The sequence below is a fragment of the Nilaparvata lugens genome, chromosome 1, assembly GCF_014356525.2.
Source record: "Nilaparvata lugens isolate BPH chromosome 1, ASM1435652v1, whole genome shotgun sequence".
Classification (NCBI taxonomy): Eukaryota; Metazoa; Arthropoda; class Insecta; order Hemiptera; family Delphacidae; genus Nilaparvata; species Nilaparvata lugens.
Window position 1 is genome coordinate 22,454,671 of NC_052504.1, and position 27,172 is coordinate 22,481,842.

At 35.4% G+C, this 27,172-nt stretch overlaps 2 protein-coding genes across 7 annotated transcripts in view; one reads left to right on the top strand and one right to left on the bottom strand.

The window, feature by feature from the left end:
* Positions 1 to 923: 923 nt before the first annotated feature.
* LOC111059421 (J domain-containing protein) lies at positions 924 to 12,636 on the bottom strand. Its single transcript, XM_039422245.1, has 4 exons — positions 12,396 to 12,636; positions 5,996 to 6,097; positions 5,020 to 5,136; positions 924 to 3,862 (listed from the first exon to the last, which is right to left on the bottom strand). The coding sequence occupies exons 1-4, from the start codon at positions 12,480 to 12,482 to the stop codon at positions 3,644 to 3,646; spliced, it is 525 nt and encodes a 174-aa protein (XP_039278179.1). The 5' UTR covers positions 12,483 to 12,636; the 3' UTR covers positions 924 to 3,643.
* A 3,017-nt stretch (positions 12,637 to 15,653) lies between these two features.
* LOC111062515 (phosphoinositide 3-kinase adapter protein 1) overlaps positions 15,654 to 27,172 on the top strand; it is a 58,793-nt gene continuing 47,274 nt past the window's right edge. Inside the window, exons 1-3 of one of the 6 annotated variants that reach the window (XM_039422253.1) lie at positions 15,654 to 15,940; positions 17,796 to 18,016; positions 20,544 to 21,032. In XM_039422253.1, the coding sequence (XP_039278187.1) occupies positions 17,995 to 18,016; positions 20,544 to 21,032 (511 nt within the window). In that variant the 5' untranslated portion in view covers positions 15,654 to 15,940; positions 17,796 to 17,994. Of the gene's footprint in view, positions 16,006 to 17,795; positions 18,017 to 20,543; positions 21,033 to 27,172 lie in introns of all 6 variants that reach the window. The other 5 variants (XM_039422257.1, XM_039422264.1, XM_039422261.1 and 2 more) reach the window with 5 other exon arrangements.

Sequence of the window (27,172 nt, forward strand, 5' to 3'; positions counted from 1 at the left end):
CTTCAGTGGAGGATAATATTACTATAGAGAGGTACACGTTATAATGGCAGTGGAAAAAGATAGGAGAACAACGTTGCCGATCCTTTGTCTTGTCAATGCCTTCTATGATACAGCTTTATTGATGTTATATTAACTGTTCCTTCTCGTTTAAAATAATCAATTATAATTTATTAAGCAAGAAATTGTATTTTTCAATAATTTCGTAATGAATTTTCATAATTAAGATGAAATATTTGGTTAATCCTACTAAAAGACAATCTGGCAACAAAGCAAAGCGAGAAAGAGATAGCGCTGTCCGCTTTGTTGAATGATAGACAAGGATAGCAATACCATTGCTAATCAAACACTGCCATTATAACGTGAACCTCACTATAGCAAAATTGATATTACTTCTTCTTGCTTCATGGATTATGTGTTATCGCAAAATTTATGTAATAGATTCACCAATCATCACGAAGCGGATCAAGGAAATATTGTTTACTCAAAATCGTGGCCTTACAGGGTAAATAAAGAGTGTTAACTATGTTTCTTGAAAGTAGGTCTTTCTTTAGTTCAATTCCAATCTTCACAAAACTCCTTTCAAAAATGGATTATTTGTCTTGCAAATTGTTGATTTCAATCATTGTCTCATTTAAATTGAGAATACGTGAAGAGAAGCTTCATGAGCGGAAAATTAATGGTGTCATAAATTTAAATTGTCAACTGTTCGATTGCAGGAACAATATCGATTATTGTAGTATGCGAGTGAAGACACCTGTATAGATTTTCCTTCTTATTTCAATTCATTGGACGATTTTAATGCCAAAATAGAGTTTTCAGTCAGTGAATCATAATTTATAATAACCTACTCGGACTGTTTGATTGGTTGAGTTTCAACTTATGTGAAAACAAGAAAAGGTGAACACAGACAAATCACACAAACATCGTTTATTAGATATTTTATGATACAAACAGACATCATTTGAACACATAATATATTCTTATTTACATCAATATCCATAAAATTTTCATTATACTCTATATAACATGATATAGTAACATTTAAATGACGATTACACAGAAGATTCCTGGAATGAAGTTAATACTGTAATAACATTACTCACTTACAATAAGAGGACTTAGAAATAGAATCACAGGGTAGATTTCGACAATGGAAGGGTAGCATCTTAATAATGCATTTCTATATAGTTTATATTGAATGTGGTGAATTTATTATCTATTTCTTTATACATTGTGCAATTTTTTCTTCAACTTTCCACGGTTAAGCTCTTTAGTTCAAATTTTAGTTTGCAGTTTTGAAAAATTTAGGAAGTTCGTTAAAAATATAGATTAGGAAACCATAGTCGAATTCGGAAAACTTACAGTCGAATATAATATTCTCCTATAAACAAATGAGAATACAAACCATAATTGAATGTTATTTATGTAAACATTCAATCCTCAAAAAAAGCTTTTTCATTCTCGAGAGTACATTTTTTTATATAGAAACTTCAAAATCACAAAATCCTATTTCAAACAAATCGAAATTACGATTGCGTTAATATTAATGCTTATGTAATGTTTACGTAACAAATCATCTCCATTTGTAGGTTTTCCTTTTAAGAAATCACAATTCATTGAACTTAGGTATACTATCATGGAAATTAACTTACTGAGTAAGGAATTACTCAGGATTGCACCTGAAAGTTATTCTGATGAGCTTAACTCTGGGGATTGATGAAGTATCGACAGACAATATAGTAGAGTATGCTACATTCTCTGATACATTATAATAGTTAGTATATTCACATTTTTATCACCGTAATTTATTTATCACAAATGAATAAATGCTTCAGTTCTTGGAAATTTATAAAATAAAGTTGATACTCTTTGTGGATTTATATTGTTTTCAATAAATATATGCATGTAAACAGTATATGGGTATATAAATATATTTAGTATAAAAATATGATAATACACTCCAAGAAATATAGAATATGATAATTTAATACAAGATTATAGGATTGTCCGAATATTGAAACCCTGGAAGCAATAGATAATAATTTATTAGATTGAGATTGTCTAAAATATTGAAGCAACACTACCAATTCAAAAAAAATTAAAATAAAAGTCCAAGCCTAATAAAAAAATTAATTTGAAATTATGTAAAACGAGCGTTGTTATGTGAAAGATGTTTTAATCAGTACATCAGCAATACTGTCCGGTTATGATCGACAACAAATTCAGTTGAAATATTTTTCAAATTAATGATGTTGATAAAAGAAATGGATAAATCATTATTCATATTGATAAAATAATTTGTATTGAGCTTAGTTGGTTGACAATATATTACAATTTCCCACTGAAGTTCAGTAAAAAAAAAACGATAATTTTAATGAAGTCTCATGCATAATTTCAATATATTGAATGAATTTCATTGGTTCTGTAAAATTCTTATACATTTGTTAACCCTTTTTGTGCTTCTAGTGTATACAGAATTAGAAGAAACTTTTCTTCAATGTCGAGTATTCTAACCTTATCAGGAAGTAATATATTTGTATCTCCATCTTTTGAAGCAGTAACATAGGCCTGATTTGAAATTCTACTTTTCTTATTGTGAAAACAATTTTATAATGAACTGCTTCAACTGAAATTAGCTTCATAAATTAATAATTTCAATATAATAAAATATATTCTGTCAGTTCTTTTCTTAAACTTTATTGTAAGCAAAAACTTGGATTAATATTATTCTCCATTGCTTGTGAATTAGGGCTTTGTCTATAATTTTATCGCGAATGCTTGAAAGATGACAATTTTTTGACTAGCTCCAGTTTTCTGGAGAAACCATTACGGTAACTCAAATGAATTTTTAAGAAACGCTATAACAGATTGATCAAAATTATAATTAAATTTCCAATGCAATTAACGATGTGAGGTGTAAGCCGAAAAGCTTGTCAGTTTGATAACAAGGTTTATAACAAGCATAGCATGGGTTGTGAAATGTTAATTGCCAATGTCGACATAGCCAACAATAATTATAAAATCATGTAGGCTAGGCTCTATTTATACAAGCTTATTTTTGTAACATGAAGCTTTTATACAATAATTCCATGCAATACAACCGTGTTACATTAGCTACAACATTCAAGGGTGGCTATATAACTTGATTGATTTAGGCTATCTAAAAAACATCAGTTTGGAATTGACAATATTACAAGACATCCAATTTTTAAAACATTTTCTTATATTAACGTACACTGATTAAATATTTATCCAGGATTTACCTTCCTGTTCAAAATATACTAATATTTGGACCGATTGCTCAGCTGCCATTATCTAAATAGGGTACAGCGTAGACTACTAGAATAAATAGACTTTCTTAAATAGGTACATCATTGTAGAGTACATATCGTTTACACCAACAAATAGTAATACATCAATATTATTAAGCTCAGAGATTTCACTTGGAGATCATTTACTTACACAATGTCTAGCGAATAGACGTACGATTAATATAGCAAGAATAGTGGCAATGTACAATCAACATTGATCCCAAATGTGATAGAATGATTCAGATGCAAAACATGCGTAGAGATTTGTTTGTGTCGTAAACAACATCGATTTGAAGTGATCCAGTTTCGAGTCAATTGGTGGATTGATGAGATTATATTTCGTAATTGCGGAACTTGCTGACGACCTCGCTGGGCGCAGAGGTGTCCCACTGCATGCCTGAGCGCGCACCCCAGTGGATGTTGGCGCCCCCCTCGGAGGCGCGTCGACTGGCCGCCGTCGGCACTTTGGCCCCCCCACTCGACGAGCTCGATGTCTCCCCTCCCTCCGGCAACATTCTGTCCTTTGTCTTCAGTGTTGTCCAGTGCATTGACTAGACACAAAACACCAATTCAAAAATCAACGAGAGTAAATTGTTTGTGCAGTAATTATCTTCGAATAAGAGTAGTTGAACAAAGTAAGTTTACTGTTATGTAAACTGTGTGTAAGGTTTTGTGTAGGCTGTGTGTAAGGTTTTTGGGATCTTTTTACTGGGTGAATTTTTTTATTTAGATACTATCAGGCTATCAAGATTTTTTCTGGATACATTGTTTTTTTCCAGATAAAGGCGCCTGAAGTGGGAACTTTCTTAACACATATCATTTAAAGTTTGATAACTGATGAATCCATGAAATTTTGAGGATAAAATTGTTCACGAAATTGAAGAAGAAATTAAGAAGAATTTTCTATGAAAAAATTTGCTGTACTTTGTTATTGAATATTCAAAGAATGACTCAAAATAACTCAAAGTTATTTCTTAAAAATTGACTTTCTCAAAAATTGGTATTTTGAGCGAAACTTTTCTTATTCAATCAACAATGCCATATAGAATGTATCCTCAGAATTAAATGAATTTATCTGTAACCAAATTTGAACTAGACAATTTCAATTTAATTCATTCATATCTCTAAAATAATAACTGAAAGAAAAACATCTTCTAGAGAAAAGTTTTCTATTTTCTTTACTTGGTAGTATCCAAATCGAAAAACTTTGAAAAATTTCAGTAAAAGTTTTCTAAAAACCCTACGCATAGCCTTGATCAAGAGAGGTGATAGATATGGTAGAGATTTGTGAACTCTTGGGCATACACTACGGAATGACAACAGGTATGGCTTGTTGCATACAATATTGGAGGGAACAACAAAGGGAGTTTTGGTTGGTTTCGAACCTCATGGCTGCATAATATGAGAGCCTCGTTTGGTAGGTCCCTTGAAAAACTTTCCGAGTGGCAATAAACTGAACCAGAATCGCATGCAAGGTGGCCAATATCCGAAAAGGATAGGAACCACAAGAATAAGGGACAGTTCACATTAAGCGTTTTTTCAGGTGTCAACTCAATCGTACAACTTTTATTGACATTTTTAACTTAAGAACTGTACTTATATAAGTATAATTGCGTAGTAATAAATCAAGATTTCAAATCTAGTGAGAAGCCAGGCTTGATATTTAATAAATACGTGAGAAGAATAAAAGGTATATAATATTATTTACCTGATGAACATGCTCTTTCATGCCAAGCCATTGCTTGTAACTGACAGCTATGCCACTGTTTCTCCATTTGTCATAGTTGGCTCGTTTCTCAGGATCACAAAGGATTTCTTTGGCTTCCTGTAAAAAATAATTGCTAGGATTGCGTATCAAAGGACTCACTTCTGAAATCCATTTCAAATAATGAAAAATTAGTTAATTGAAAAAACTGAAAGCAACTAAATTAAATAGGTACAACATGTTGAATGTTAATTACTTTATTTTTATTAGTTTAATTTTTCTACTATAATCTTAGTCTGCGAGAAAGTTATTTGTTCAGAAAGTAACTGCTCCCTCATCCCTTAATCATTTAATGTTGTTACATTTCTGTTAGTAGTGGCCCTTGAATGATAATTATTGACTATTGAGTTTAAAGTGAGAAGAAAATGGTACCTATTTATATTTACAAAGTATTAAATGTCATACTTTAGCATATAAATAATTCAACGTATACGTTTCTAAACCACATCATACAGCATAGAGCCGGGCCTACACTGTCATGCATCGTTCCGATCCTCCTCATGCCCGATCTTTCTGTGTGGTGGAGTGTTGGTGGGACAGATCACATGACGGATATGTTTGGCATGCACCATTCTATAGTGTGGTCCACGTTATAATGGCAGTGGATAAAGTTAGAAGAATAGCGATGCCGATTCTCTGCATTAATTAATTATATTTCTACACTGTCAAAAACATAATTGTCATCGTTGTGGACCTAGAAAAGGATAGAACCACCGGCTTTGTTGAATGATAGACAAGGATAGCAAAACCAAAGTTGATCAAATACTGTCATTATAACGTGGACCTCACTATAGCTCGTTGTCATCCGTGATCAGATCGGAGTGGGATTTGAACGCTATATGACAAGTGTGCTCCCGTCTTTTCTCAGTATCAAACAAAATCACAAATAACTACACTACAGAACACAAAACTCTCTTACTTTCAACTGCTGGAATTTCGCTTCGGCCTCCTTGTTTCCTTCATTCTTGTCTGGATGGTATTGCAGAGCCCTATTCTTGTATTCAGCTGTGATCTGTTCAACCTGTAAAGACAGTTAGAATCCATTTATAGTTAATTATAATCAAGGTATGTAATATTACTCATCTATTTCACTATCCATGACGAACTGCAAGTTAATAATTCGACTGTAGTGTCGTCAAAAATAGTACAAAACGAAGTATGTAATAGAATCATTAAATATAATGAAGGTAATCATCTAATTATCATTAAGTTAATATTTTCCTATAATCTTCAATATGTATTTGCGTATATTTAATTTTCAAATATCGGGGACCGAGCTTCGCTCTGGAGTACAAAAGCATAAAAAATTTATTACCAAAGAAGAAATTATAATAATATTCATAGTTCATACAGAAATGTTCTATCTAATCACAGTGAATTGAGATTAATTCCCAGAGTAATGCAAAAGTTTTCCTCATAAAGGGCCGGTTGCACAAAATCCGGTTAAATTTTAATCCTGATTAATTTCATGTGAACCAAATAAGAGAAGAACGTTTCAAAAAGATTGTTCTACTGGAATCAATCAGGATTAAAAATAGCCTTGCTTTTTTGCAAACGGCACTAAGTACCTGATTGAATGATTACAAAAGTTCAACAGCTGAGTCATAATTTTGACACAGTCCCACACACATGAACTCGCTCATTCACTTCCATCATCAACAGACGACGTAATAATAACTATTATCAGCTGTTTTTCCAAGGATGAATAATAATTATCCTTTTAATATCCTTCAGCGAGTTTTCCCAGGGATGAGGCCTAGTGCAATCGAATTTTCATATTATGAACCTATTATGTTCTGAATTTCGTGAGAATCGTTAGAGCCGTTTTCGAGTTCCGGTGAAATACAAACATATAAACAGAAATTGCTCGTTTAATAGTATAGGATATGTATTTGCGCTTATAATCATAATCAAATAAAGAAATTAAATGAAAGAGATCTTGTTAGATTGCATTAACCGATCCCTGTCTTTCTCTCATCCCTCTCTTTATTCTCTTCCCTCTCACTTTCTATTCACTTGTCACTGTTGATGTATGTAGAAAGTAATGACCGAGAGACTAGAAATCCATTAATCGTAGAAACAAATGATATTACTGGGAAATATTGGCTCTATCAGTTTTAGTGCCCATTATGTTGAATCTAGACAGCCTGCTACATTCAAGAGGCAAATTTTGGGATCTTATCAAGAGCGTTATTTTTCATTAGATCAAAAAAGATCTGAATACTCTTTGATTGGACGGATTTATGAGGAATCCTACAAAATGTTGGCAACTAAACTTTTCCCATATCTTTTCATGTAAAATGAACGTTAATGATAATGCTTATTTCCGGGTCAAAAGTATATTTTAAAGCCTAAGATTTCTGAACTTTCCTAGTGAGCAGCAAATAAGACATACCGAATAGACCTATACTTATTCTATGAGGCTATAAGGTGCAAATATTATTTTATTCTTACTTGATTTACCAATTTTCTCGCCAAACTTCTTTCTACATTGTCGTATTATTTCGTAGGCCCAATCACATTTACCTTTATCTCTTATCCTTAACCTCTGGTAAGATAAAAATCGCCAAGCCTCATAGCTGTTTACCTTGGATTCCAACCGTAGAATGCTTCATATCAATATTTAAAAACATTTGAATGCGCAATAATAATAGAACTCATAGGTTTTGAATAGGAAATAACACTTGAAACAATTATTTTCAGAGCTTTTCTAACCCTCTATAGGTAATCTTAGGAAAGATCCTTTCCTACTTTGCCGGATTATAGTAATGATGGTCATATCAAAAAGTATCCAACACATCCTCTCTTTATAGTAGTTACAAAGTGACCCACAAAAATGGATCCTAGTACTGCACCACCAAGGTACAGGTACACCTTGTAGTATAGGCTTATACTACAAGGATTTTCCTCAGAAAAAACCCAATCCCTTAGTTTTTCCGTGATTCTATTTTCAATAGAAGTTATATGTCTCTTTATTTGACATAACAATTTATAATCATTACTTATATAAATAATAATTGTAATGAATGATTAATCATGTATTCTATCATTTTGCAGGATAGCCTGCGTTATTTCACCTGCACGTAACCAGGCGGTATAAAAATTGCACTCTTTGTGTCTCCCATTCATGAGATTAGTCCTACTTCAGTTCTTGTTTTTCATAATGTAGGTCACTTATGGAATTGGGTAAGCCTATTAATTATAAAATAGTCGGCTTAACTTCCATCGGCCAATAGGTTAGCAGCCATCACATTCAGCTACTGATACTACTACTTCGAGGGTTCCAGATGAATTTCTAATCTAGTCTAAGCATCTTGTGTATTATCATTATCATAATTGATTATGCAGAGGTAGACTATTACTGAACTCGATTTCTTGCAACTACCCTCATCTCACAAAATTCAATAGAGAGTGATGACTAGGACAGATAACTGAGCACTCATCCTAAAGAGTTTATTTAATAGGTATTGAAATACGGATACGTAGTGCACAGTATTATTTGATCAAACCTCCTCTTAAATGATAAGACTAATTTAATGAGTTTTGTTGATGTTTGGAGGAAGGGTGAACGGTGAACGTGCGTTATCATCAATGAAAGTCTCTCAAAGTAGACGTCAGCAACAGTAGCACGTCATCAGAATATAATCAGTCATCCTCTATCTTGACTATTCTCACTCTCTCGCCCACTGGGGAACGGAGCTGGATAATGACGATGCTTTCAATATTTGTGAAGTCCGGTGTTTCGAAGGTGTGAGTGGGGGTAGATCCACCTACATAGTTAATTAGCTCTTTGTGTGAATTGAATAGAGCAGGGCTTTGTCACTATTTATTGAGGTGAATCGTTAATCAGGCTCATAGTAGATCTCCTGTATATTTATGTATGGTCGATACCTCTTGCCCTTTGATTAGAGAGCCATCGTAATGTAGCGATGATACAGGTCGAAGCAATTATTCAGTCATAAATATGGAGTTCAAATGGTTGAATCGTTTCATTTGAAGTTGAAACTAATAGATATTCAGAGATGAATAGATGATAGTATTAGTTGGGGAGGGACATTTAGATGATAGTATCAAGTTATGGGCAATGAAGACTAGATTAATAAGACGAGAAAATCTGCAAATTTTTACAACAATATTTACCTATTAATTTATTGATGCATCTATTGATTATTGGCCAATTTATTGATTATTGACCAATTTATTGATTATTGACCAATTTATTGATGCACACTGAATCCGGAATGAGTTTAATCATTGGATGAAATTTCATTTTCAACTGGATTAAAAATCGAGGTCCTGAATCATATCAAGTTTGTTGTAGTTTTGAGCCACCAGCTGATACAATTAAGTTTAAGCTATCACTGTGCAAACGGCCCTTAATCTACCATTAGTTTCTTCATATAGAATAAGTATGTTCAAACGGACATGGAATTGAATATGTCATAGACTCGCCAATTCTTTATGCTTACAACAAAAATCACACAAAAGAAGGATGTTGCTCCTAAAAGACGCTGTACTTGGGAGCATAGTTGTAGCGAAATATGTAGTAGCGATATTAGTAGCATAATAGTAGCTTAGCTTAGCTACTATTAGTAGGCTAGCTACTACGAGAACGGGAATTGTAAATTTCCGAAACTCAAATGTACATGGCATTTCCAATTCCGCTTTCCCGTAGTAGCTAGTGGACGCTACTATCTCACTGTGTGTAGCGTGAAGGGGATCAGTGGATTTAGAGTAACGGTACTAAAACAAAATAAATTTTCTGATCTTGCTCCCTCAACTTCTCACTCTTCAAATTCGTATAACCTATTGAACCCTATAAACCTCATGAAATCTCAGATATATTCAGATTTGTTCAATGGACCCGAATAATAATTATCCGATATCCAATACTATATTGTATAGTTTGGTATATATAGTAATAAAAAAGATAATTTGTTGTATATATGAACGTGAAGGTATGGTAATTGCTTAACAGCCCTTCCAACTTTTTCAGTGGGTGAGAAAAAACGCGACTCAAGCTTTTCAGAAGAAATTTTCGTTTGGCAGTTTCCAGTAAACTGATAAGTTTACTATAAAACCTATCTTGCTGAAGAAGAAATTGAAAGTTTCTCAACTACTGTAAACAGAAATCATTAGACACCTAGGCCTACTATGTAGAAGGATAAATACGAGTATGAACCACAAATTTGTCTTGATTATTGTTTCACATGAACTGAAGACAACTTCATTAGGTTTAATCAAGCATGAAGTGGATGCATCCAGCAGATGATTAAATATTCAACAATTAATTAATTTGAACTCTTGAATTATTCATGCAATTTAGCGTGCAAAGCGCTGTTGGGAAGTTTCAATCTTCATAATAATTCATGTTTAGCCAGTAGCTTCTACAGATAAGTAGCCCATTTTACATAGGTACCTACTTGAAAACTACATACTACTTGAAAACTATTGGTAGTCCATTTCCATAATTCATATGGGATTGTTGTTTGTTAATGATCACTACTGTCAGCTCAACTCAAGGTTATAATCTAATTATCACATTTGACACTCCGACGTAATAATCCATCACTGTGAGTCTGTGACTGAAAGATATGCAGCATTTTTTAGTAAAAAGAATAAATTAGTTTTAGAAAAAGAATAAAACTGCCTGTCAATTTTGTGATAAAGAATAGCATAAAACAACATTGTCTACAACTTTTTAGTGAGTTCAACTTCTAAACAAATTATACATAATGCAGAAAAAATATCTGCATCAACACATAAAACCTGAGAATGATAGATCCTCTCATGGGAATGAAGGTCTTTTGGAGACTTGTTTGACATTGTATGAGTAATCCGTAAAGTGTTGCCTTATTTATAATTTAATACCTAGTTTGTCAATACTCTTTCTGATCTAGCTGATCCATTCAACAGTCATTGATAACATTATCAAGTAATCATTCAATAATCAAGTTCAAACAGTATCATCAAAAAGTCGCAATATGGCATCACTATTCATTTTTTACATTCACAATAAATATTACCATAGAGGGAAGAAAAAAGTTATGCATTGGGGGATAGCATAAGTTATACTAGCTTTTCCCTATGATATTACTAAGATAAGATAAGTTATTAAACTTTTTATGTCATTGGCCCAATCAACGTAATTAATCTCGAAATAAGAGCTTACACCAGCAATGTACTGTATCAGGATTCCTACAAACCTTTCACTCGAAGTATTATTCAATCTGTTATTCAATAATGTCTAAAATATTGAATTATTATTAGAATTCATGCAAAATGGAGGCCGTGAGATACACTCTTCTTCAGTTCCAGAACATAGGCTAATCTGGTCAGTTCATTCCCAGAAAGGGGGAATTCAGTTAGAGAGTGTTCATAAGAGTAAACCAAGTCATGAAAAATCATTGGAATTCTTACGTTCAATTTGGGAAAACACCAGGAAAGGAAAGATAATAGAGCCTGGGGGATTTCCAAGGATATGTGTGAGATGAACAGAGAATAAGGAAAATGTTGTCTACTCATGAAGGTTTCACTTCAATAAGAATGAGAGGCTAGATTTTCTATTAAATAGAAAATTGAAATTAATAATTAATGGATAATTCAATCATACAATCACACTTAAATTCTTCAATAAGTAGGAACCAAAATATAGAGGAGAAAGAAACGAATTTTTACACAAATTCGTGAACGCTTCGGTTATCACATCTCATATCTTCTAGAAAAACAAACGAAAAGGACCAAGCTGCTACTTTTAGAAACTCGAAAAACTGGGTTAAAACAAGACAGAGTACAATATGCACAATATGTACAAGCAGAGAAGTAGGGAACACAAGGAATCCTCATCATAATGATCGGAAAGAGAAGTTTTCCCACAAGTGTGAGAAAGCGGAAGACTAGAGCAGATGCTCCAGAACTTCAGACAAGAGTTCATGACATTAAAATGTCTATACAGGGAGAGATAATAGTTTTGTGATGCCTTAATAGTTTTGTGACAATCAATGTCAATGTTTGTATTTACAATCACCAAAGTTTGAGTAAAGTTTTCTCCAATAACGTTATCAGTATTTTGAGCTCTCACTTCTCGAATACGGGTTCTACAGCACGCAGTATCGTACTTGGAATAGCAATAACACCTTTCTGTTATCAGTCACAGTAGAATGAGCTGGTGAGTTTTGAAAGTAGAACAAGCGTCTAGCTTCCAGCGACGTATCTTCAAGGCGAGCAACAAACCGTGTACAAGGCCGCTGGCCGCTCACCTAAACCTAATCACTCTGGCAACATCAACATGGCAAATATTGTTGATTAGCTCTACTTACGGTTGCAGATTCATCACAGCCGAGGATGGCGTAGAGGTCTTCGTCGGGCGTTTTCTTGTGGCTGAGGATCTCGCCGACACTGGACATGTTGGCGATAAGTTGTTTCTAGCACAGACACTCACTTGCTCTCTAGCTAGGTCGGTGCACCGGTACAACTGGTGACTGGTGTTGTGTGTTGTCGTTCCACTGCAAATGCAATGCAATTGCCCGGCGCCGGCTGCTAACAGGTGGCGGTTCCTGGCGGCGTCCCACCCCAACTAAAACAACGATCTGATCCGGCTCCGCGCAGCCTCCCTGCCATCAATCCCATCCATCGCCTCCTTGCCATTGGTCTTCTCGCATATTCCTTTCCGATAATTACCAGGTAAACTGGATAGCTACCGAAACAGAGCGAGTAGCGGCTAGCGGCGTCGGCGTCCCCACTTGTCATCACCTAATGGTACCGTCCACTCTCATCGCTTTCTTATCGTGCACTGCTAACTGATAAGAGATTAGGAAATAAGAATACCGGTACCAATATAGTCGGGAAAAAAGAATAAATAGGGAGGAGATATTGAAAAGAGTTGATGATAATATTTCATTACTAGCCTTAAATTTGAGGTTTTTCAGTTCCTCTGATGCGACTCACACCAAATACGTGACTGAAAATTCATGCACGGAAAATAGAAAAGGCACATCAGGGCCGAATGGGATTGCGGCCACTTTTATTTCTGGGATAGCCAGCTAGGCTTGAAACTTCACTCCAAATTCTACTTGCAACAACAAATGTGAGGAATTCTATTAAATGATCTATGAATTAATTATTTCTTCTTATAATTGTTTCTGATTAATTATTTGTTATTACCTATTCTTATTTTGGTTTTATTGGTACCAAATAATTATCTCTTCAATGTCGTCATGATGGTTCAGAATAAGAACGTTAGGAATTAGAGTGAATGAAAGTCATGCACGTTTTGCACCCCAGACCAACCGGCTCCCAAAATATTTGTGGAATACTAAGTAAGAGGAGGGGACGGGGTGACGAGTCCCGAAACGTGGTTCATGACAATCCAAGAATTACATCCTCAAATCTAATATTTTATCATATTATTTGCTCACACATACAACATGAATACAAATTAACAAAATCAATACATGCAAATCAAACAACAACAGACAATCACAATAAAACAACATAAAAGAATAGTGGTGCAGAAAAAGGGGGGGGTTTGATTATGAATGAAGATTCAGTACTACAAAGATACATTCAACTGAGCTTAATAATATATTGTAGTGAAAGGCTTTACTCAGTTTAATGAAGACAATACTCCAGCCTCGAGAGCCTTATCACTATAATTTAGGTGAGAAGAGGCTCCCCCAAATTTATAGTGAGGCCTCGTTATAAAGTCAGTGGAAAAAATAGGACAAAAGTGTGATCCTCTGCGTTACCACTGCCTTCTAGCCTTACCAGTAGATCGATAGAATTCCAGGAACAATCTAGCAACGTTGCGGAGCTAGATAAGGATAGACAAGGTCAACGTTTCGTGAAACTCAAGGACTTTATAACGTGGATCTCACTAAATTGAGAAAATCCTTTAAACCCCAATTTTATCCAAATTAGGATTCGAAAATCATATAGCTCTTAAAAAGAAATAATAAAACAGAAAACGGAATTACAATGTATACTATTATATACAATACGTATTGTATAATATAATACACTTATTGTTGAATGGAAGAGCTTGGGCAGGAGATCTGGACCCGTCTTTACTCATCTCCGAAATCCTGAATCTTTACCTACAACCACTTTGCCTGAAATTAATTGATTCATCTCATCATACCTCACCTTATCGAATAAATTTCTCACAAAGGGAAGTGAGTACTAATAAAATACTCCAAAAATTATGTCAGTCAAATTCATACTTGGATTGGAATAACATTTGAAATACTTAGGGGACTTCAACCTACAGTTACCTTATAGACAACCACAACACAGATATAGGACATATGGTTGTCTGCACTTATATATTATAGTTTTGTCATGGAATCAGCATAGCTTCTCTTAGTGCAGCTCCCAGAAATTTTCGAGAGGTAGGAGAAAACAAATTTTCTGCGAATTTTCATCATACTTGAATGAATGCTATATGGATGTTCTCCTTCTCAATCATCCTAGTGTAGGCAGACATACTCCTTTCTACAGTCTCAGCATATTAATGAAAGTTCTCCTGTGGGCCACAAAGGCACAAAAAGCCTGCCTTCAAATGAGAAAAATTTCACAAGAGAAATATTCCAACAATCTTCATCATGGATGCTCTTCAAGGAATTCTTTAAAAAATTAAACATTTTTCTTCAAAATATTCCTCCGTGAGCCCATATAAAAACATTATTATATACTCACACAAAAGTCTGAAGCACGCTTGAGTGCCTTCCTTGGCCAATAAAACTCCTGCATCCCTTTATCTATAACATTATCATCTTCGAGGGTTGGAATATAGATTCATTGAGAAACTTACTTTTAGAAATTCACCTGTAAAATTAGAATACATGAAATGATCCTGTCAGATTCAGAGTTTCAGCTAATTTTCCCAGCTCCCAAAAAAGCTTAAATTACTGTCATGTGCTCTAGGAAAGTCATAGAAATATCTTAATACTGCACCCCCACGTTAAATAGTGCTCAATAATTTATCATTGTTTTATTTTGCCAATGAAAATTTGAAATTTGTGTTAAGAGTATAACGTGTACAGATTTACGCGCCGCGAACACGAGCAATTTACTTTTAATCAGTTAATGCCAAGCTTTTTATTACTGTATCTTACCGTTTCTGTACAAATACAGATATAATCAGGTAATGAAAAGTGAAATTCGCGTGTTCGCGGCGCGTATATCTGTACGCACCTTAACAGAAAGTTGAGTTGAGAAAAAATGTATCAGGTTTATCCAAATAATATGGAATATGACAGAATAATGCATCACAAATAGACCTAATATCAACAAATTTATTGTGGGATCTCTTATAATACAGTAGTGAGAATTTGCACATTGCACCCACTCAATCAAATCGAACACATTCTCTTCGTAGTACAGTGTTATCTAGAATGCGATTGAAATAGTACTGTAAGAATAGAAGAAAGAAAGAGAGCAGCGAAAAATAGTGGTGTTGTCTGCGTCACCCTTGAGTAGAGCAGAGGAGGCTGTAGCGTTGATCTTTGGGTTTCAGTGCCAGATATTCGTTGGCTCCACCTCACTCTATCGCTCACTCTCTTGTCTATTGCTGCGGCAGTCTTGGCAGTTGGCTGGCCATCGGCTGAGCTGAGTCGCTAGTCGGTAGTGGAGTGTAGAGTTGTCTCGTAGCTCGTAGTGTCAGCCAGCTTGTGTGTGTCAAGTGCGAGCGCGCGTGTTTCCGCTCTAACATCCCCCTGTACTTCTGTCTTCAAGCGCCTGGTGACTTTGTGACATCCGCTCTGTGCTAATGCTGATTTGAAGAATTTTAGGGGATGCAGTTCCAATTTTTAGCCATCACTTTCACGAAATTGAAATAGTGAATTTGAAGGTTTCATTCAGAGTGGTTTGTAACTTCATTCTTCCAACGACATTTTTCTGAAGCCACCTTATTTCTAACTATTTTTAAGAGTAGGTGGTTGAAATTCAACAGCTTTAAAAACAAAAGTTTGTTTTGTCAATGTGTACTAAATTTCTGCTAAACATGACCATGCCTCCATTCACAACTATTTGCAAAGAGGGTGGAATTTATATCAATTCGAGGGAAAATAGAGTTTCCATGAATTCTTTTGAGTACCGTAATACATTTTCTGGATACATATTTCAGGAATAGTAATGCACTTCTTTTGTATACAATAAAATAATAAAATATTGCATTTTCACAATGGCATTGCTATTCATTTTCACAATATTATAAACATTATAATAGAATAGATATTTCGACTTCTAATTAATAAAAACAATATAAAACTTGTAGTACCCTTTTATTTAAACATTTTAACATGTTGAAATGTAAGTGTTTATATTGCTTTTGTTAATTTGAATAAAGTAGCCCATATAAGTGAAGTGATTTTTCCACTTCTAAATACAAGTATTTGATGTTATCTGTTAGGGCACCTCCACATAAGTTTCATATTATTGTGAACTCCAGGGGGATATCCAGTGGGACGAGTGGATTTTCACCAAGCAATCTGTATTCTGTTGGAGGGCTTTTATTCTATTGAATTGAGTACTCTCGTCCAATTAATATACCAAAGAGTATTCACTGAATCTTATTCATTCAAAGTACTTTCTATTCAAATATTCTCTCTCATTCAGCGTATAGTGTGTACAGTGTATGACGCATGCTTGGTTATGATGGAAACTCAAGGGTTGATGAAAATAATCTGCAGTATAGAAGTTGGAATCATCTACCTTCTGACTCTTGCTCTCCACTCCACCAATAATGAAAGGGAATCGCGGAATTGGAATAGCAAGCATCAAATTAAACCGTAAACCAATTGTATTCAGGAATGATTAGGACTATGAATGGAAGATTATGTTATTATATCTTTCAATACTTGAATTAACCAACATCAATTAACAATTATAGAGGAAATAATATTTTCCACTGAACGTGTGGAGCTGTTCAGTTGACTACCAAAACAGATATTATTTCAAATGCTGATTCTCAGTATCATAGTCTGAAGTAATACAATAATTACTTCTCTGAAATTTACTGATCCAACGTACATGTATGTGTACATTGTGTTCACTCCTAATATTAGCATTAAATAAATCGATTATTTCTGAATGCGAAGATATTGGACTCACTCCAAATGAGAATGGACTTTCTATGTGAACAAATAGCTACTAATTGATTGTCTGTGTAGGAAAAATATTAAGTTCCGACATTAAACTATAGGGATTCCTCCATTCTCCATTCAATGTTTGCCAATAACATTCTAATAAGTGAACCATTTCAGTTCCAGAATAACACAATCAAACATTGTCCCTTTCTACTATTTATTCGGGCACTGACAATAATTGACATTAGATAACAATGTGATAAAGCAAACAGGCTGAACTCTACTCGCAAGTAAAGCTGAAGTTCAATTCTGATATTGTGGTTGGGAAGGGGGTCCGGGCTGATGCCATGGAATCTAATTGTGTAAGAAATTACTCAATTCATGTGCCTCTTTTGGTGATGAGTATTACAATTTCGCTTTAAAGAAAACTCTTTCAAAGGAAATTGCGCTTGGAATTATTCAAAGTATTTTCATTCCTTTATTAATCTAAATCCATCCATTCATCATTAATTTATGGAATTCAATGATGAACCGTTTATGACAGTATATATACTTTAACAAGTAGTTGTAGCTACTTTAGTCATATTTCAAAAATATTTTCAATTGAATTAGAACTGCATCTTCTTTTCACAGTTGAATCAAGCATAAGCTGAAGAACTTGTTAGTCTTTTTCGTTAACAATGATCCGTTGTAATGACTCGATAGTGGAAAGTATGAGAAATCGTTTGGACTGATTGATGGTGGCAGAACATTCATTGAGTGAAAGAAGTGGTAGAGACACAGCAAAAAGGACACCCATTACACCAGAGTTGCAGCCTTCCTCCAGTCCTAGATGAAGACAATGGAAGCTTTGGGTAAGTCACTCTTTTTCTGTTTTTCATTTAAAATTCAGAATTATAGACGACACTCACGAACATATTGTTTGTTTACGTGACTGGAAAACAATCCAGTGTGTGAGTATGTGTGTGTGTGTGTGCGTTGGGTTGGGCTTGGGTTGGTTCGGATGGGTCGTTTCATCATTTTCCCCATATAACATGGATTAAGATTACAGTGGTGTCCTGTTCATCCTGTCGGAGTCCTTTTCAGTTTTCGGAGTTCCCATCGTCCCAAAAACTGAAAGACACTCCTTGTAGGGCGTCGAATAATTCCATTATGGGATAGAAGGGAAGGAGTGAATCCGTTGCCTGTCCTCCAATATTCGGTGGAAGTGCGTTGTCTTTGAACACTTCATTCAGCCGTGTTCAACATCTGCGAGTAGTGCGACCCGTTCCGAGTAAATACGAAACCACACGTGTGATGTGTGATGCGAGTAGAGCCGGGTTTCATTCAATAAAAGCGCAGCCGGGCCTCAACCATGAACCTGTTCCAAATAGAAACTAGACACTGGTGAAATTCACTTGTTGCAGCACTATGAATCACTCGAACACGTCTAAAAATGGTAACCTCACAATTTTTCTTCCAGGAGGAATCGTTTATGTTATGCGTAGTATGTCATTTTTGAACGTTTTCACTCACTTTTATAAATTTCATTCTAATCAAATGAAAATCTCGGCATGTTATTTTGAAAGTGTTTTCCGAATATTTAAGTGTCAATACAAATTATATATCAAGCACAATTAATCCACACAATTCAATCATATTTTTACATACTGGCTTCTTCAAATTCATGTCATTAGATATACTAGTATATAAATAGTCATTCAATGGTTTGGAATGTAGCATACTCTCCTTTTTGTTTTTGGTCAGCACTGAGTAAAAATAAGCATTGTATCAAACTATGTTTTCTTCTTGTAAGTTCCCAGCAAGTTTTGTTTATGTTATATTCACTTGAAAAATTCCATTCTCGAAACCATTTTCGTGTTATCTTCAATGCTCGATTTTCTGATAATTTATTTTTTCGTAATGAAAGCCATCCAGTTTGAAACTCGACATAATTTAAGAAATAGTTATTGTATGATTTAATATAAAATAATTTTATCAACAAAGAAACTTTATTGAAGAATGAATTAGCTACCTATATCAATCGACGTTTCGCAGCGCATCAATAAAATTATCGATGATGTCGGAAGTGGTTGTAGAATAGTAGAGAAAAGATTGAAAAATCCTAGCCCCTGATTCAACCAACATTCATTGTAGTTCAGTAATAAAAATGAAACCTGTACCGCAGTGACGACTATAATGATCATCACACACCACTTTATGGTCTATAAACAGTTAACAACCAGCCCACATCGATCCAATCTATCCGAATTTTGAAAACGCCTCCGCTACAACAATAGCGGCCCCCATAATAGTCGATTTTGTACATAAAATGACGGAAGCTGGCTCTATTTTGGTTCCAGTTTTCAAAAGTCAATATGCTTTTGTGATTTTGAAGGAAGTTTCTCGAAAGCGAATACTCGCTGAATTGCTGTTCCTCCTCCTAGGAATGAGAAGGCTACAGCTGGGTTTTCGTTTGTGCGTAAATGCCGTCGTCGACCACGACAGAGTGAGGATCTCAGATTTCAATTTGTCTAAATAACCTAAAGGATTATGCTCAATTTTGTTTTAATGGGGGAGGTTGTAATTATTGTTGAGTCTATAATTTTTATACTTTTAAATCGCAATATGTTGATATTATTAGAAATGTTTCCATTCTTGAATAATAAACCACTAATAATGAAAAGTTATTTGATCAGAGGTTTTAGCACACCTGAAATTTGACAATATGAATGTCAACCTTAGACAACCTGTCGACCTTAGAGCTATATAGTTCTATAACTGATCTAAGATGTCAACAATGCTTGTCGTCGTCGACTGCAGAAGTTTACGCTCAAACGAAAACGCACCTTTACTCGTGTTCTCTAACCAAAGATGGGTTTAACATTATCACCAAGTATCGCAGTATGAAGAGATTGTAAATAAATGTATGTTATCGAGGTGAAAAGAAGTAATTAGCAATAAATATTATGTATTTTTGCTGTATGATATATATTCAATACTTTACTTGAAATCAATCATGATTTGTGTCACCCTTCACTAGATTTAATTCTAATTTCATTATCACACACAACACCAATAATCTCAAAACTCAAAACTGTACCTTAGTTATGTTTACAGTGCCTTATTATTCGAATATCATACATGCACACAGAATCCCATGAAGATTTTGTTACATTGATACAATTCTATCAATTCTTAGTTTCTTACTATAGTAAAAACTCAAAATATGAAAAAAACTATGGACGAATAAAATTCTCGAATCGAATTGTATGGAATTATTGACTTGATTATCAGTTTTTGTAAATGAATACTTTAATAATACTCTGAATTGAACTGGTTTTCCTCAAATCTGTAAACAACTGCAACTATGGCTACCATATATTAATTGCTTGTTTACAGATAATCCATCGTACTTTACGCTAGCGGGTTCATCAGCGGCAGCGGCACCACCTCACGAGAGCAAGTTCTCGCTGTTGAGGAGACGCGGCCTGGGCGGAAGTGGCGGAGGCGGCTACTACAATGGCGACGCCGCCTCCCTGACGCTGCCTTCGGCCGGCCGCCGCAGCAGTCTGCGAACTCTGCTGTTGGGCAATCCGCGGCCTCGTGACCTGGCGCCCGAACAGAGGCCGGGCCACCGCCGCCGGGCCAGCTCGTCCGCCTCCGACCTGATGCCACCCCCAACCCCGCCCCCGCCACCAATCGTCGATGACGAGGGTGATGTGTTTGTAGAGTCGGCCACCTACTACAATCTGACAGCACCGACTGCCGCTAGCAGACGACGTCACTCGATCGGCACCTTCCTGAGGACATCCGCCGCCTCCACCGCCTCTGCAATCGCCCACGCCGAACCGGCACACTCCCTCCGCAAACGATGTGACAAGTGCACTGGTAAGTCATACTAGACTACTCATTCATTTTTGTAATTTGGTCAAAGTTTTCATATAATGTAAATGTAACTTGTATATACTCATACTTGCAATATTGTTTCTATCATAGGGAAATTGTGATATTTTACACACTCAATTACTACACATTGAAAACAGTAAATAGAATTGAAGATAAAATTATGATACTAGTGATGGAACCACTGGCATTTGTGTGAAAGTGGGATTAGAAGGAGATAGCTGATATGCCAAGACACTTTCCACTGCAATAATAGTCCTGACAAGAGTAATTTGAAACGAATCCTCAATATGAAATTTTTACACAAAAGGAGATTTAGAGTAGCGGCAGAGGATTCAGAGAAATATGGAACAATCAGTTAACGTGAGGCAAAATACATTCAGACGATAATACCTCTATTGTACTTGGATATTGAATTTACTTCTAGTTCACATTGCTTGGAATACCTCTGTTCATGTTTGATGATTTACCTCAACGATGATCAAAGATTAGAGTTTGGTTTATTAGAGAAGACTAACAAAATTGGAGATTTTATCGATCATTCATATCGCTCCAACATTTCCCAATTTTTGTCACTACTATCTCTTCCACAATTCTGATTTCGGGAACACAGGATTTGATGAATTTGCCAATGCGGTTGCTCGCTCTACGTTGAGTAACGTGAGTAATCCCTCTTGTCACATGAGGCCATCAAAATGTAGCTACTAGCTACTCGTACAATGCAAGCTGCAATCACAGCTGTGTACTCTGGTGTGTGTATGTGTGTAGCTGGGTTGAGAGCATGAATTATTGTCTACTTACATGAGTGTCACAGCACGCAGCTGCATATGAGCTATGTAAAGCCGTCTGCTATTTCCTACTCTGCTTTATTTATGTGCTTCCATCAACCTGTGTACGCTTTTGCTTATTGATTTCACGAACGCAAGTGATAGGGAAAACCATGTTTGTGTTTTTTGAGTAATTGGAACTGTAGATAGAGAATTTACAATTATCACAAATACAGTCAACATATTATGGTTGAACCATCAAGCTCTCTAGGATCTTCCCCAAGAATTCAACTTGAAGCGCTCGTACATACCTCAAAAAGTGAATTGATAAAGTTTTATCCTGGAAATTTGTTCCATTTTGGTAAGTTTATAGTATCCGAATCGAAATACTTGAAAAACAAGGTGCACTACCTCAACATTCAGCTCAAATTATTCAGGCACATACGAAAATAATTATTAATTTCATGGCTATCACCGTTCCTGACATTAATATGAATAATTAGCGAAAGTCCCTTCACAACGTCTGTATAGATTCCAAAACTAGATGTTGATGTTGTTCTTGATGTTGATTCAATTGATATCTCTTGAGCTTAAAAATTCCCTCATATATTAAAAGTATCCATATAGAATTTAAAGTTCCATAAATATATAGGTGACTAGCCGTCAGGCTCGCTTCGCTCGCCATATCCGTCTAGCCAGGGGGCTCCGCCCCCTGGACCCCTCGACTGGATCGACCAAGAATGAGATCAGCAGGCTCGCTTCGCTCGCCTGCATTTTTCATTTGAGCATTTTTATCATATGTTAGAACAATCCAGTCGGGGGTCCAGACTAAACGTCTGGCTAAACGGATATGGCGAGCGAACCGAGCCTGACGGCTAGTAATATAATATTCCCAGGATTGAAGTAGCAGTGCCCAATCAATCTTTCCGCGATAAATGCATTGAAATCTTCAACTTGGTGCCAACCTAACAAAGTCAACTCAACTTAATGCCAACCTGATAAAATTATGATACTAGTGATGGAACCACTGGCATTTGTGTGAAAGTGGGATTAGAAGGAGATAGCTGATATGCCAAGACACTTTCCACTGCAATAATAGTCCTGACAAGAGTAATTTGAAACGAATCCTCAATATGAAATTTTTACACAAAAGGAGATTTAGAGTAGCGGCAGAGGATTCAGAGAAATATGGAACAATCAGTTAACGTGAGGCAAAATACATTCAGATGATAATACCTCTATTGTACTTGGATATTGAATTTACTTCTAGTTCACATTGCTTGGAATACCTCTGTTCATGTTTGATGATTTACCTCAACGATGATCAAAGATTAGAGTTTGGTTTATTAGAGAAGACTAACAAAATTGGAGATTTTATCGATCATTCATATCGCTCCAACATTTCCCAATTTTTGTCACTACTATCTCTTCCACAATTCTGATTTCGGGAACACAGGATTTAATGAATTTGCCAATGCGGTTGCTCGCTCTACGTTGAGTAACGTGAGTAATCCCTCTTGTCACATGAGGCCATCAAAATATAGCTACTAGCTACTCGTACAATGCAAGCTGCAATCACAGTTGTGTACTCTGGTGTGTGTATGTGTGTGTGGCTGGGTTGAGAGCATGAATTATTGTCTACTTACATGAGTGTCACAGCACGCAGCTGCATATGAGCTATGTAAAGCCGTCTGCTATTTCCTACTCTGCTTTATTTATGTGCTTCCATCAACCTGTGTACGCTTTTGCTTATTGATTTCACGAACGCAAGTGATAGGGAAAACCATGTTTGTGTTTTTTGAGTAATTGGAACTGTAGATAGAGAATTTACAATTATCACAAATACAGTCAACATATTATGGTTGAACCATCAAGCTCTCTAGGATCTTCCCCAAGATTTCAACTTGAAGCGCTCGTACATACCTCAAAAAGTGAATTGATAAAGTTTTATCCTGGAAATTTGTTACATTTTGGTAAGTTTATAGTATCCGAATCGAAATACTTAAAAAAATGTTACCAGTAAAAGTTTCCAAAAACAAGGTGCACTACCCCAACATTCAGCTCAAATTATTCAGGCACATACGAAAATAATTATTAATTTCATGGTTATCACCGTTCCTGACATTAATATGAATAATTAGCGAAAGTCCCTTCACAACGTCTGTATAGATTCCAAAACTAGATGTTGATGTTGTTCTTGATGTTGATTCAATTGATATCTCTTGAGCTTAAAAATTCCCTCATATATTAAAAGTATCCATATAGAATTTAAAGTTCCATAAATATATAGGTGATAGGTGACTTCTTCTCATTCTTATGGCTAGACCAGAAAGATTATGATAGCTTATCGTCTTATCTGATGATTTGGAATTCCAATAATCTCTGAGTCAATGCGACGCGCACTTATAATCTCAGATTTTTTAATTATGCAGGAAGTGTTTCAAAAATGCAGTGACACATTAATAATCAGGAAGCGTATAAAAAATACAGTTGCTGCGGAATGTCGATTGAGTACGCTGGGGAACGTCTGTCTACATTGAGAGGAATGTGAAGCGTGCTTGGTATTCGAAGCGTTGGCTTAGTCTGTAACTCTGGTAGGGAAAATCAGTTAATCCAATAAGTCTGGATACCATAAGGATCCCTAAGCTTACAACATAACCATGTTCCATTCTGTAAACATCGTTGGATTTGAAAGGCTTAATTCAATCGATCTGTTTTTGAACCAGGCAAGGATATAACAAGAGTTGAAGGTATAGGAAAGACTGAGCAACGATTTAATCTGAATGGAATAACCCAACTTGTTGAATTGCGCGGACAAGAAATTGCATTAGATTAAACAAAAACCGTGAAAATGCCTTACTATATTACGATAAATCTCCGCTTTCAAATTCTCGAATTTGAGATTTTAAAAGATTTAAAGACAATATTGAGTTTTCTCTGCACCTCTGATAGAAAATATTGTCTACAGCAGCAATACTCCACATTTTTTCTATTCCGATTTGCGAATGATGTCTACATAAGGTTGATGCATGTGCGTGAGTGATGTGATTGTATGAGGTTAATTGATAAGATGGTCATCTCAGCGAAGCGGGTTTCAGGCAGATCGTAACAGGCTGAATCTGTAAATCCCAGATCACTACAACACTGATCGGTTTTTACTAATTCTCTCATATAATGTTTTCCTTTATTGTTCACGTTGGACCACAGAATAAAACGTTAATATAACTCATTCTTTGAACATCGAGACTGAAAAATCATAGTTTTATTACATGGGGATTCAAGTTTCTATTGAGGAATGCAACAGAAGAACAGAGTAATCTGTTCAAGGAAACAGATAAGGGAATTCCTAATCTGCATTCAGGAATCATATAGATGGTGGAATGTTGTGAACGTAAGTAATTTTCCTTTGTGCTCTGAAACCTCTCAACTTGAACTTTGCGTCGATATTACTCTGAGCCAATTTTGAGATACTCAAGAATACCAGAGCCCCTGCTTCGCTTTTGTGTACTGATTACAGTTTGTATAAACTTATTCTGTGCAGTCTCATTGTCTTGAATTTAATAGAGTTTGCAAAATATTTTACAAAGATGTTATGCTGAACAATGAACAATAGGAACTCGCCATTTCATGTTGCTTAGGAATTAATACAATAGTGGGCGGAGAAAATGTGACAAAATGAATAAATTATAAATGTTTCAAGCACACATAGTTTTCCTTTTCATATCCTCTTCCATATCCTATATCCAATTAATCCTATCCTAATAATGGGAAAACTAAACAGTCAGAACTGTAATAGAAACTAATACAACAAATATACAACAATATTCTCCAAAAACTCCTTCCTATACTCATATAACCACATAAGATACTATAACATACAACGTACACAAAAAAGGCTCAATCACAATCAACCCATGGATGGAAACTATATCAATTCCATTTCAGAGAATTTGAACTGTGCTCGATTGAATATTGTAATCATACCAACTCTCCTGTTCTCAATAATCATGGAAATCAAAGTTCAGTGGTGAGTTTCCATGAATGAATAAAAACTCTGTATTTGTACTTCAAAATTGCAATATTCAACATTTCCATTGATGACTTGATGTGATAGATTATCGGAATATTATTACTCTTGCTGGAATAAAAAATGATTGAATACTCATGCTTTAATAAATTATGACCTTCGTTATTACACTCCACCTATTTTCTCATAAAGTTCAATTTTCAAAATAACAGATGTAATTGTGTTCGATAATATCATTATTCATCCTCCGAAATTTGAAGAACGAATACACCACCCAAGTGAACTCTCCACCCTAATGAAGGCGTAGAAATCGGGTACGGTACTGTGGCGCAGACAGCCCTTATCATCTTATCAGCTGCCTGTCTAGGTTGAGAAGCCTCTTGAAGTTGACAGACAAGCACACACGCTCGTAGCTCTTGTGTTATCCAGCCAATAACGTAGAGCTGATAATAAGTCAATAAAGGCCAGGAGAAATTTACCCTCGAGTGTTCTGAGTAGAGCAACCTCAACAGTGGGAAATGCACTGATATCATGATAGGAGGGGCATTCAAATAATCTAGATAGGGTCTGTGATAGGCGTTTCCTGCAAGCCTTAATACATCAGAATGTAAAGTTTCTACAGCACCATACACATTCAATCACACGTTTTCATCAACAGCAATCATTCATATTTTCAAATTCATTTAGACGAGCCAAGATAATCACAATTTAAGGGAGAAAATCTTCCAAGGTCACATTCTTATGAAGAAAGAATAATCTCGTTGATCCCATTTGTGTTTTGTAATTTGATGGAAACCAATTCCAAGAACACTCCCTTATTATTCTGTTTCAACAATAATAAATTATCTTTGAAGATAAAGGCAGCCCATATTTCTATCCAGAAATTTCTTGAAAATGCACGTGTCCCTCTCTTATCATCACATGAGGTTACAAGCCTTCTAGGCTCTGACAATAACAGTTAAATTTTCTGGCGTTGATACAAAAATGTAGATAGGATGAATTTAGTATAATTATTATTTTGCTGTGGTATAAATATTTTTATTAGAAATGTGGTTGAGTCCACTTCCTACTGCTCCTCTGACTGGGCTTTGATTGAACCGATCTGAATTGAAGCGTCAAGTTGACGAAATCACAGTCAAAGTGAAAAGTGAAGAGTTTATTTGTGTGACGACATCGACTTGGAATTCTCTAGAGCCAACAAATGTCACAAGCAAATCTGCCGCACAGCGGTTAGTTTGATTTAATCGTCAAATCACTGGCGTTGAACTCGAATGAAAGACGATTGTCCAAGTTGAAGCTTATCAGAGCGTAATCGCGGCGGCCGGGGACTG

What these genes read in the sequence shown, in the direction of transcription:
- LOC111059421 (XM_039422245.1), bottom strand. Translation starts at nt 12,482, where the DNA reads ATGTCCAGTGTCGGCGAGATCCTCAGCCACAAGAAAACGCCCGACGAA. An exon ending in GCTGTGATGAATCTGCAACC is followed by an intron (nt 6,098 to 12,395) that starts GTAAGTAGAGCT and finishes CTGTCTTTACAG; the next exon opens with GTTGAACAGATCACAGCTGA. An exon ending in TGAAAGAGCATGTTCATCAG is followed by an intron (nt 3,863 to 5,019) that starts GTAAATAATATT and finishes TTTTGTGTCTAG; the next exon opens with TCAATGCACTGGACAACACT.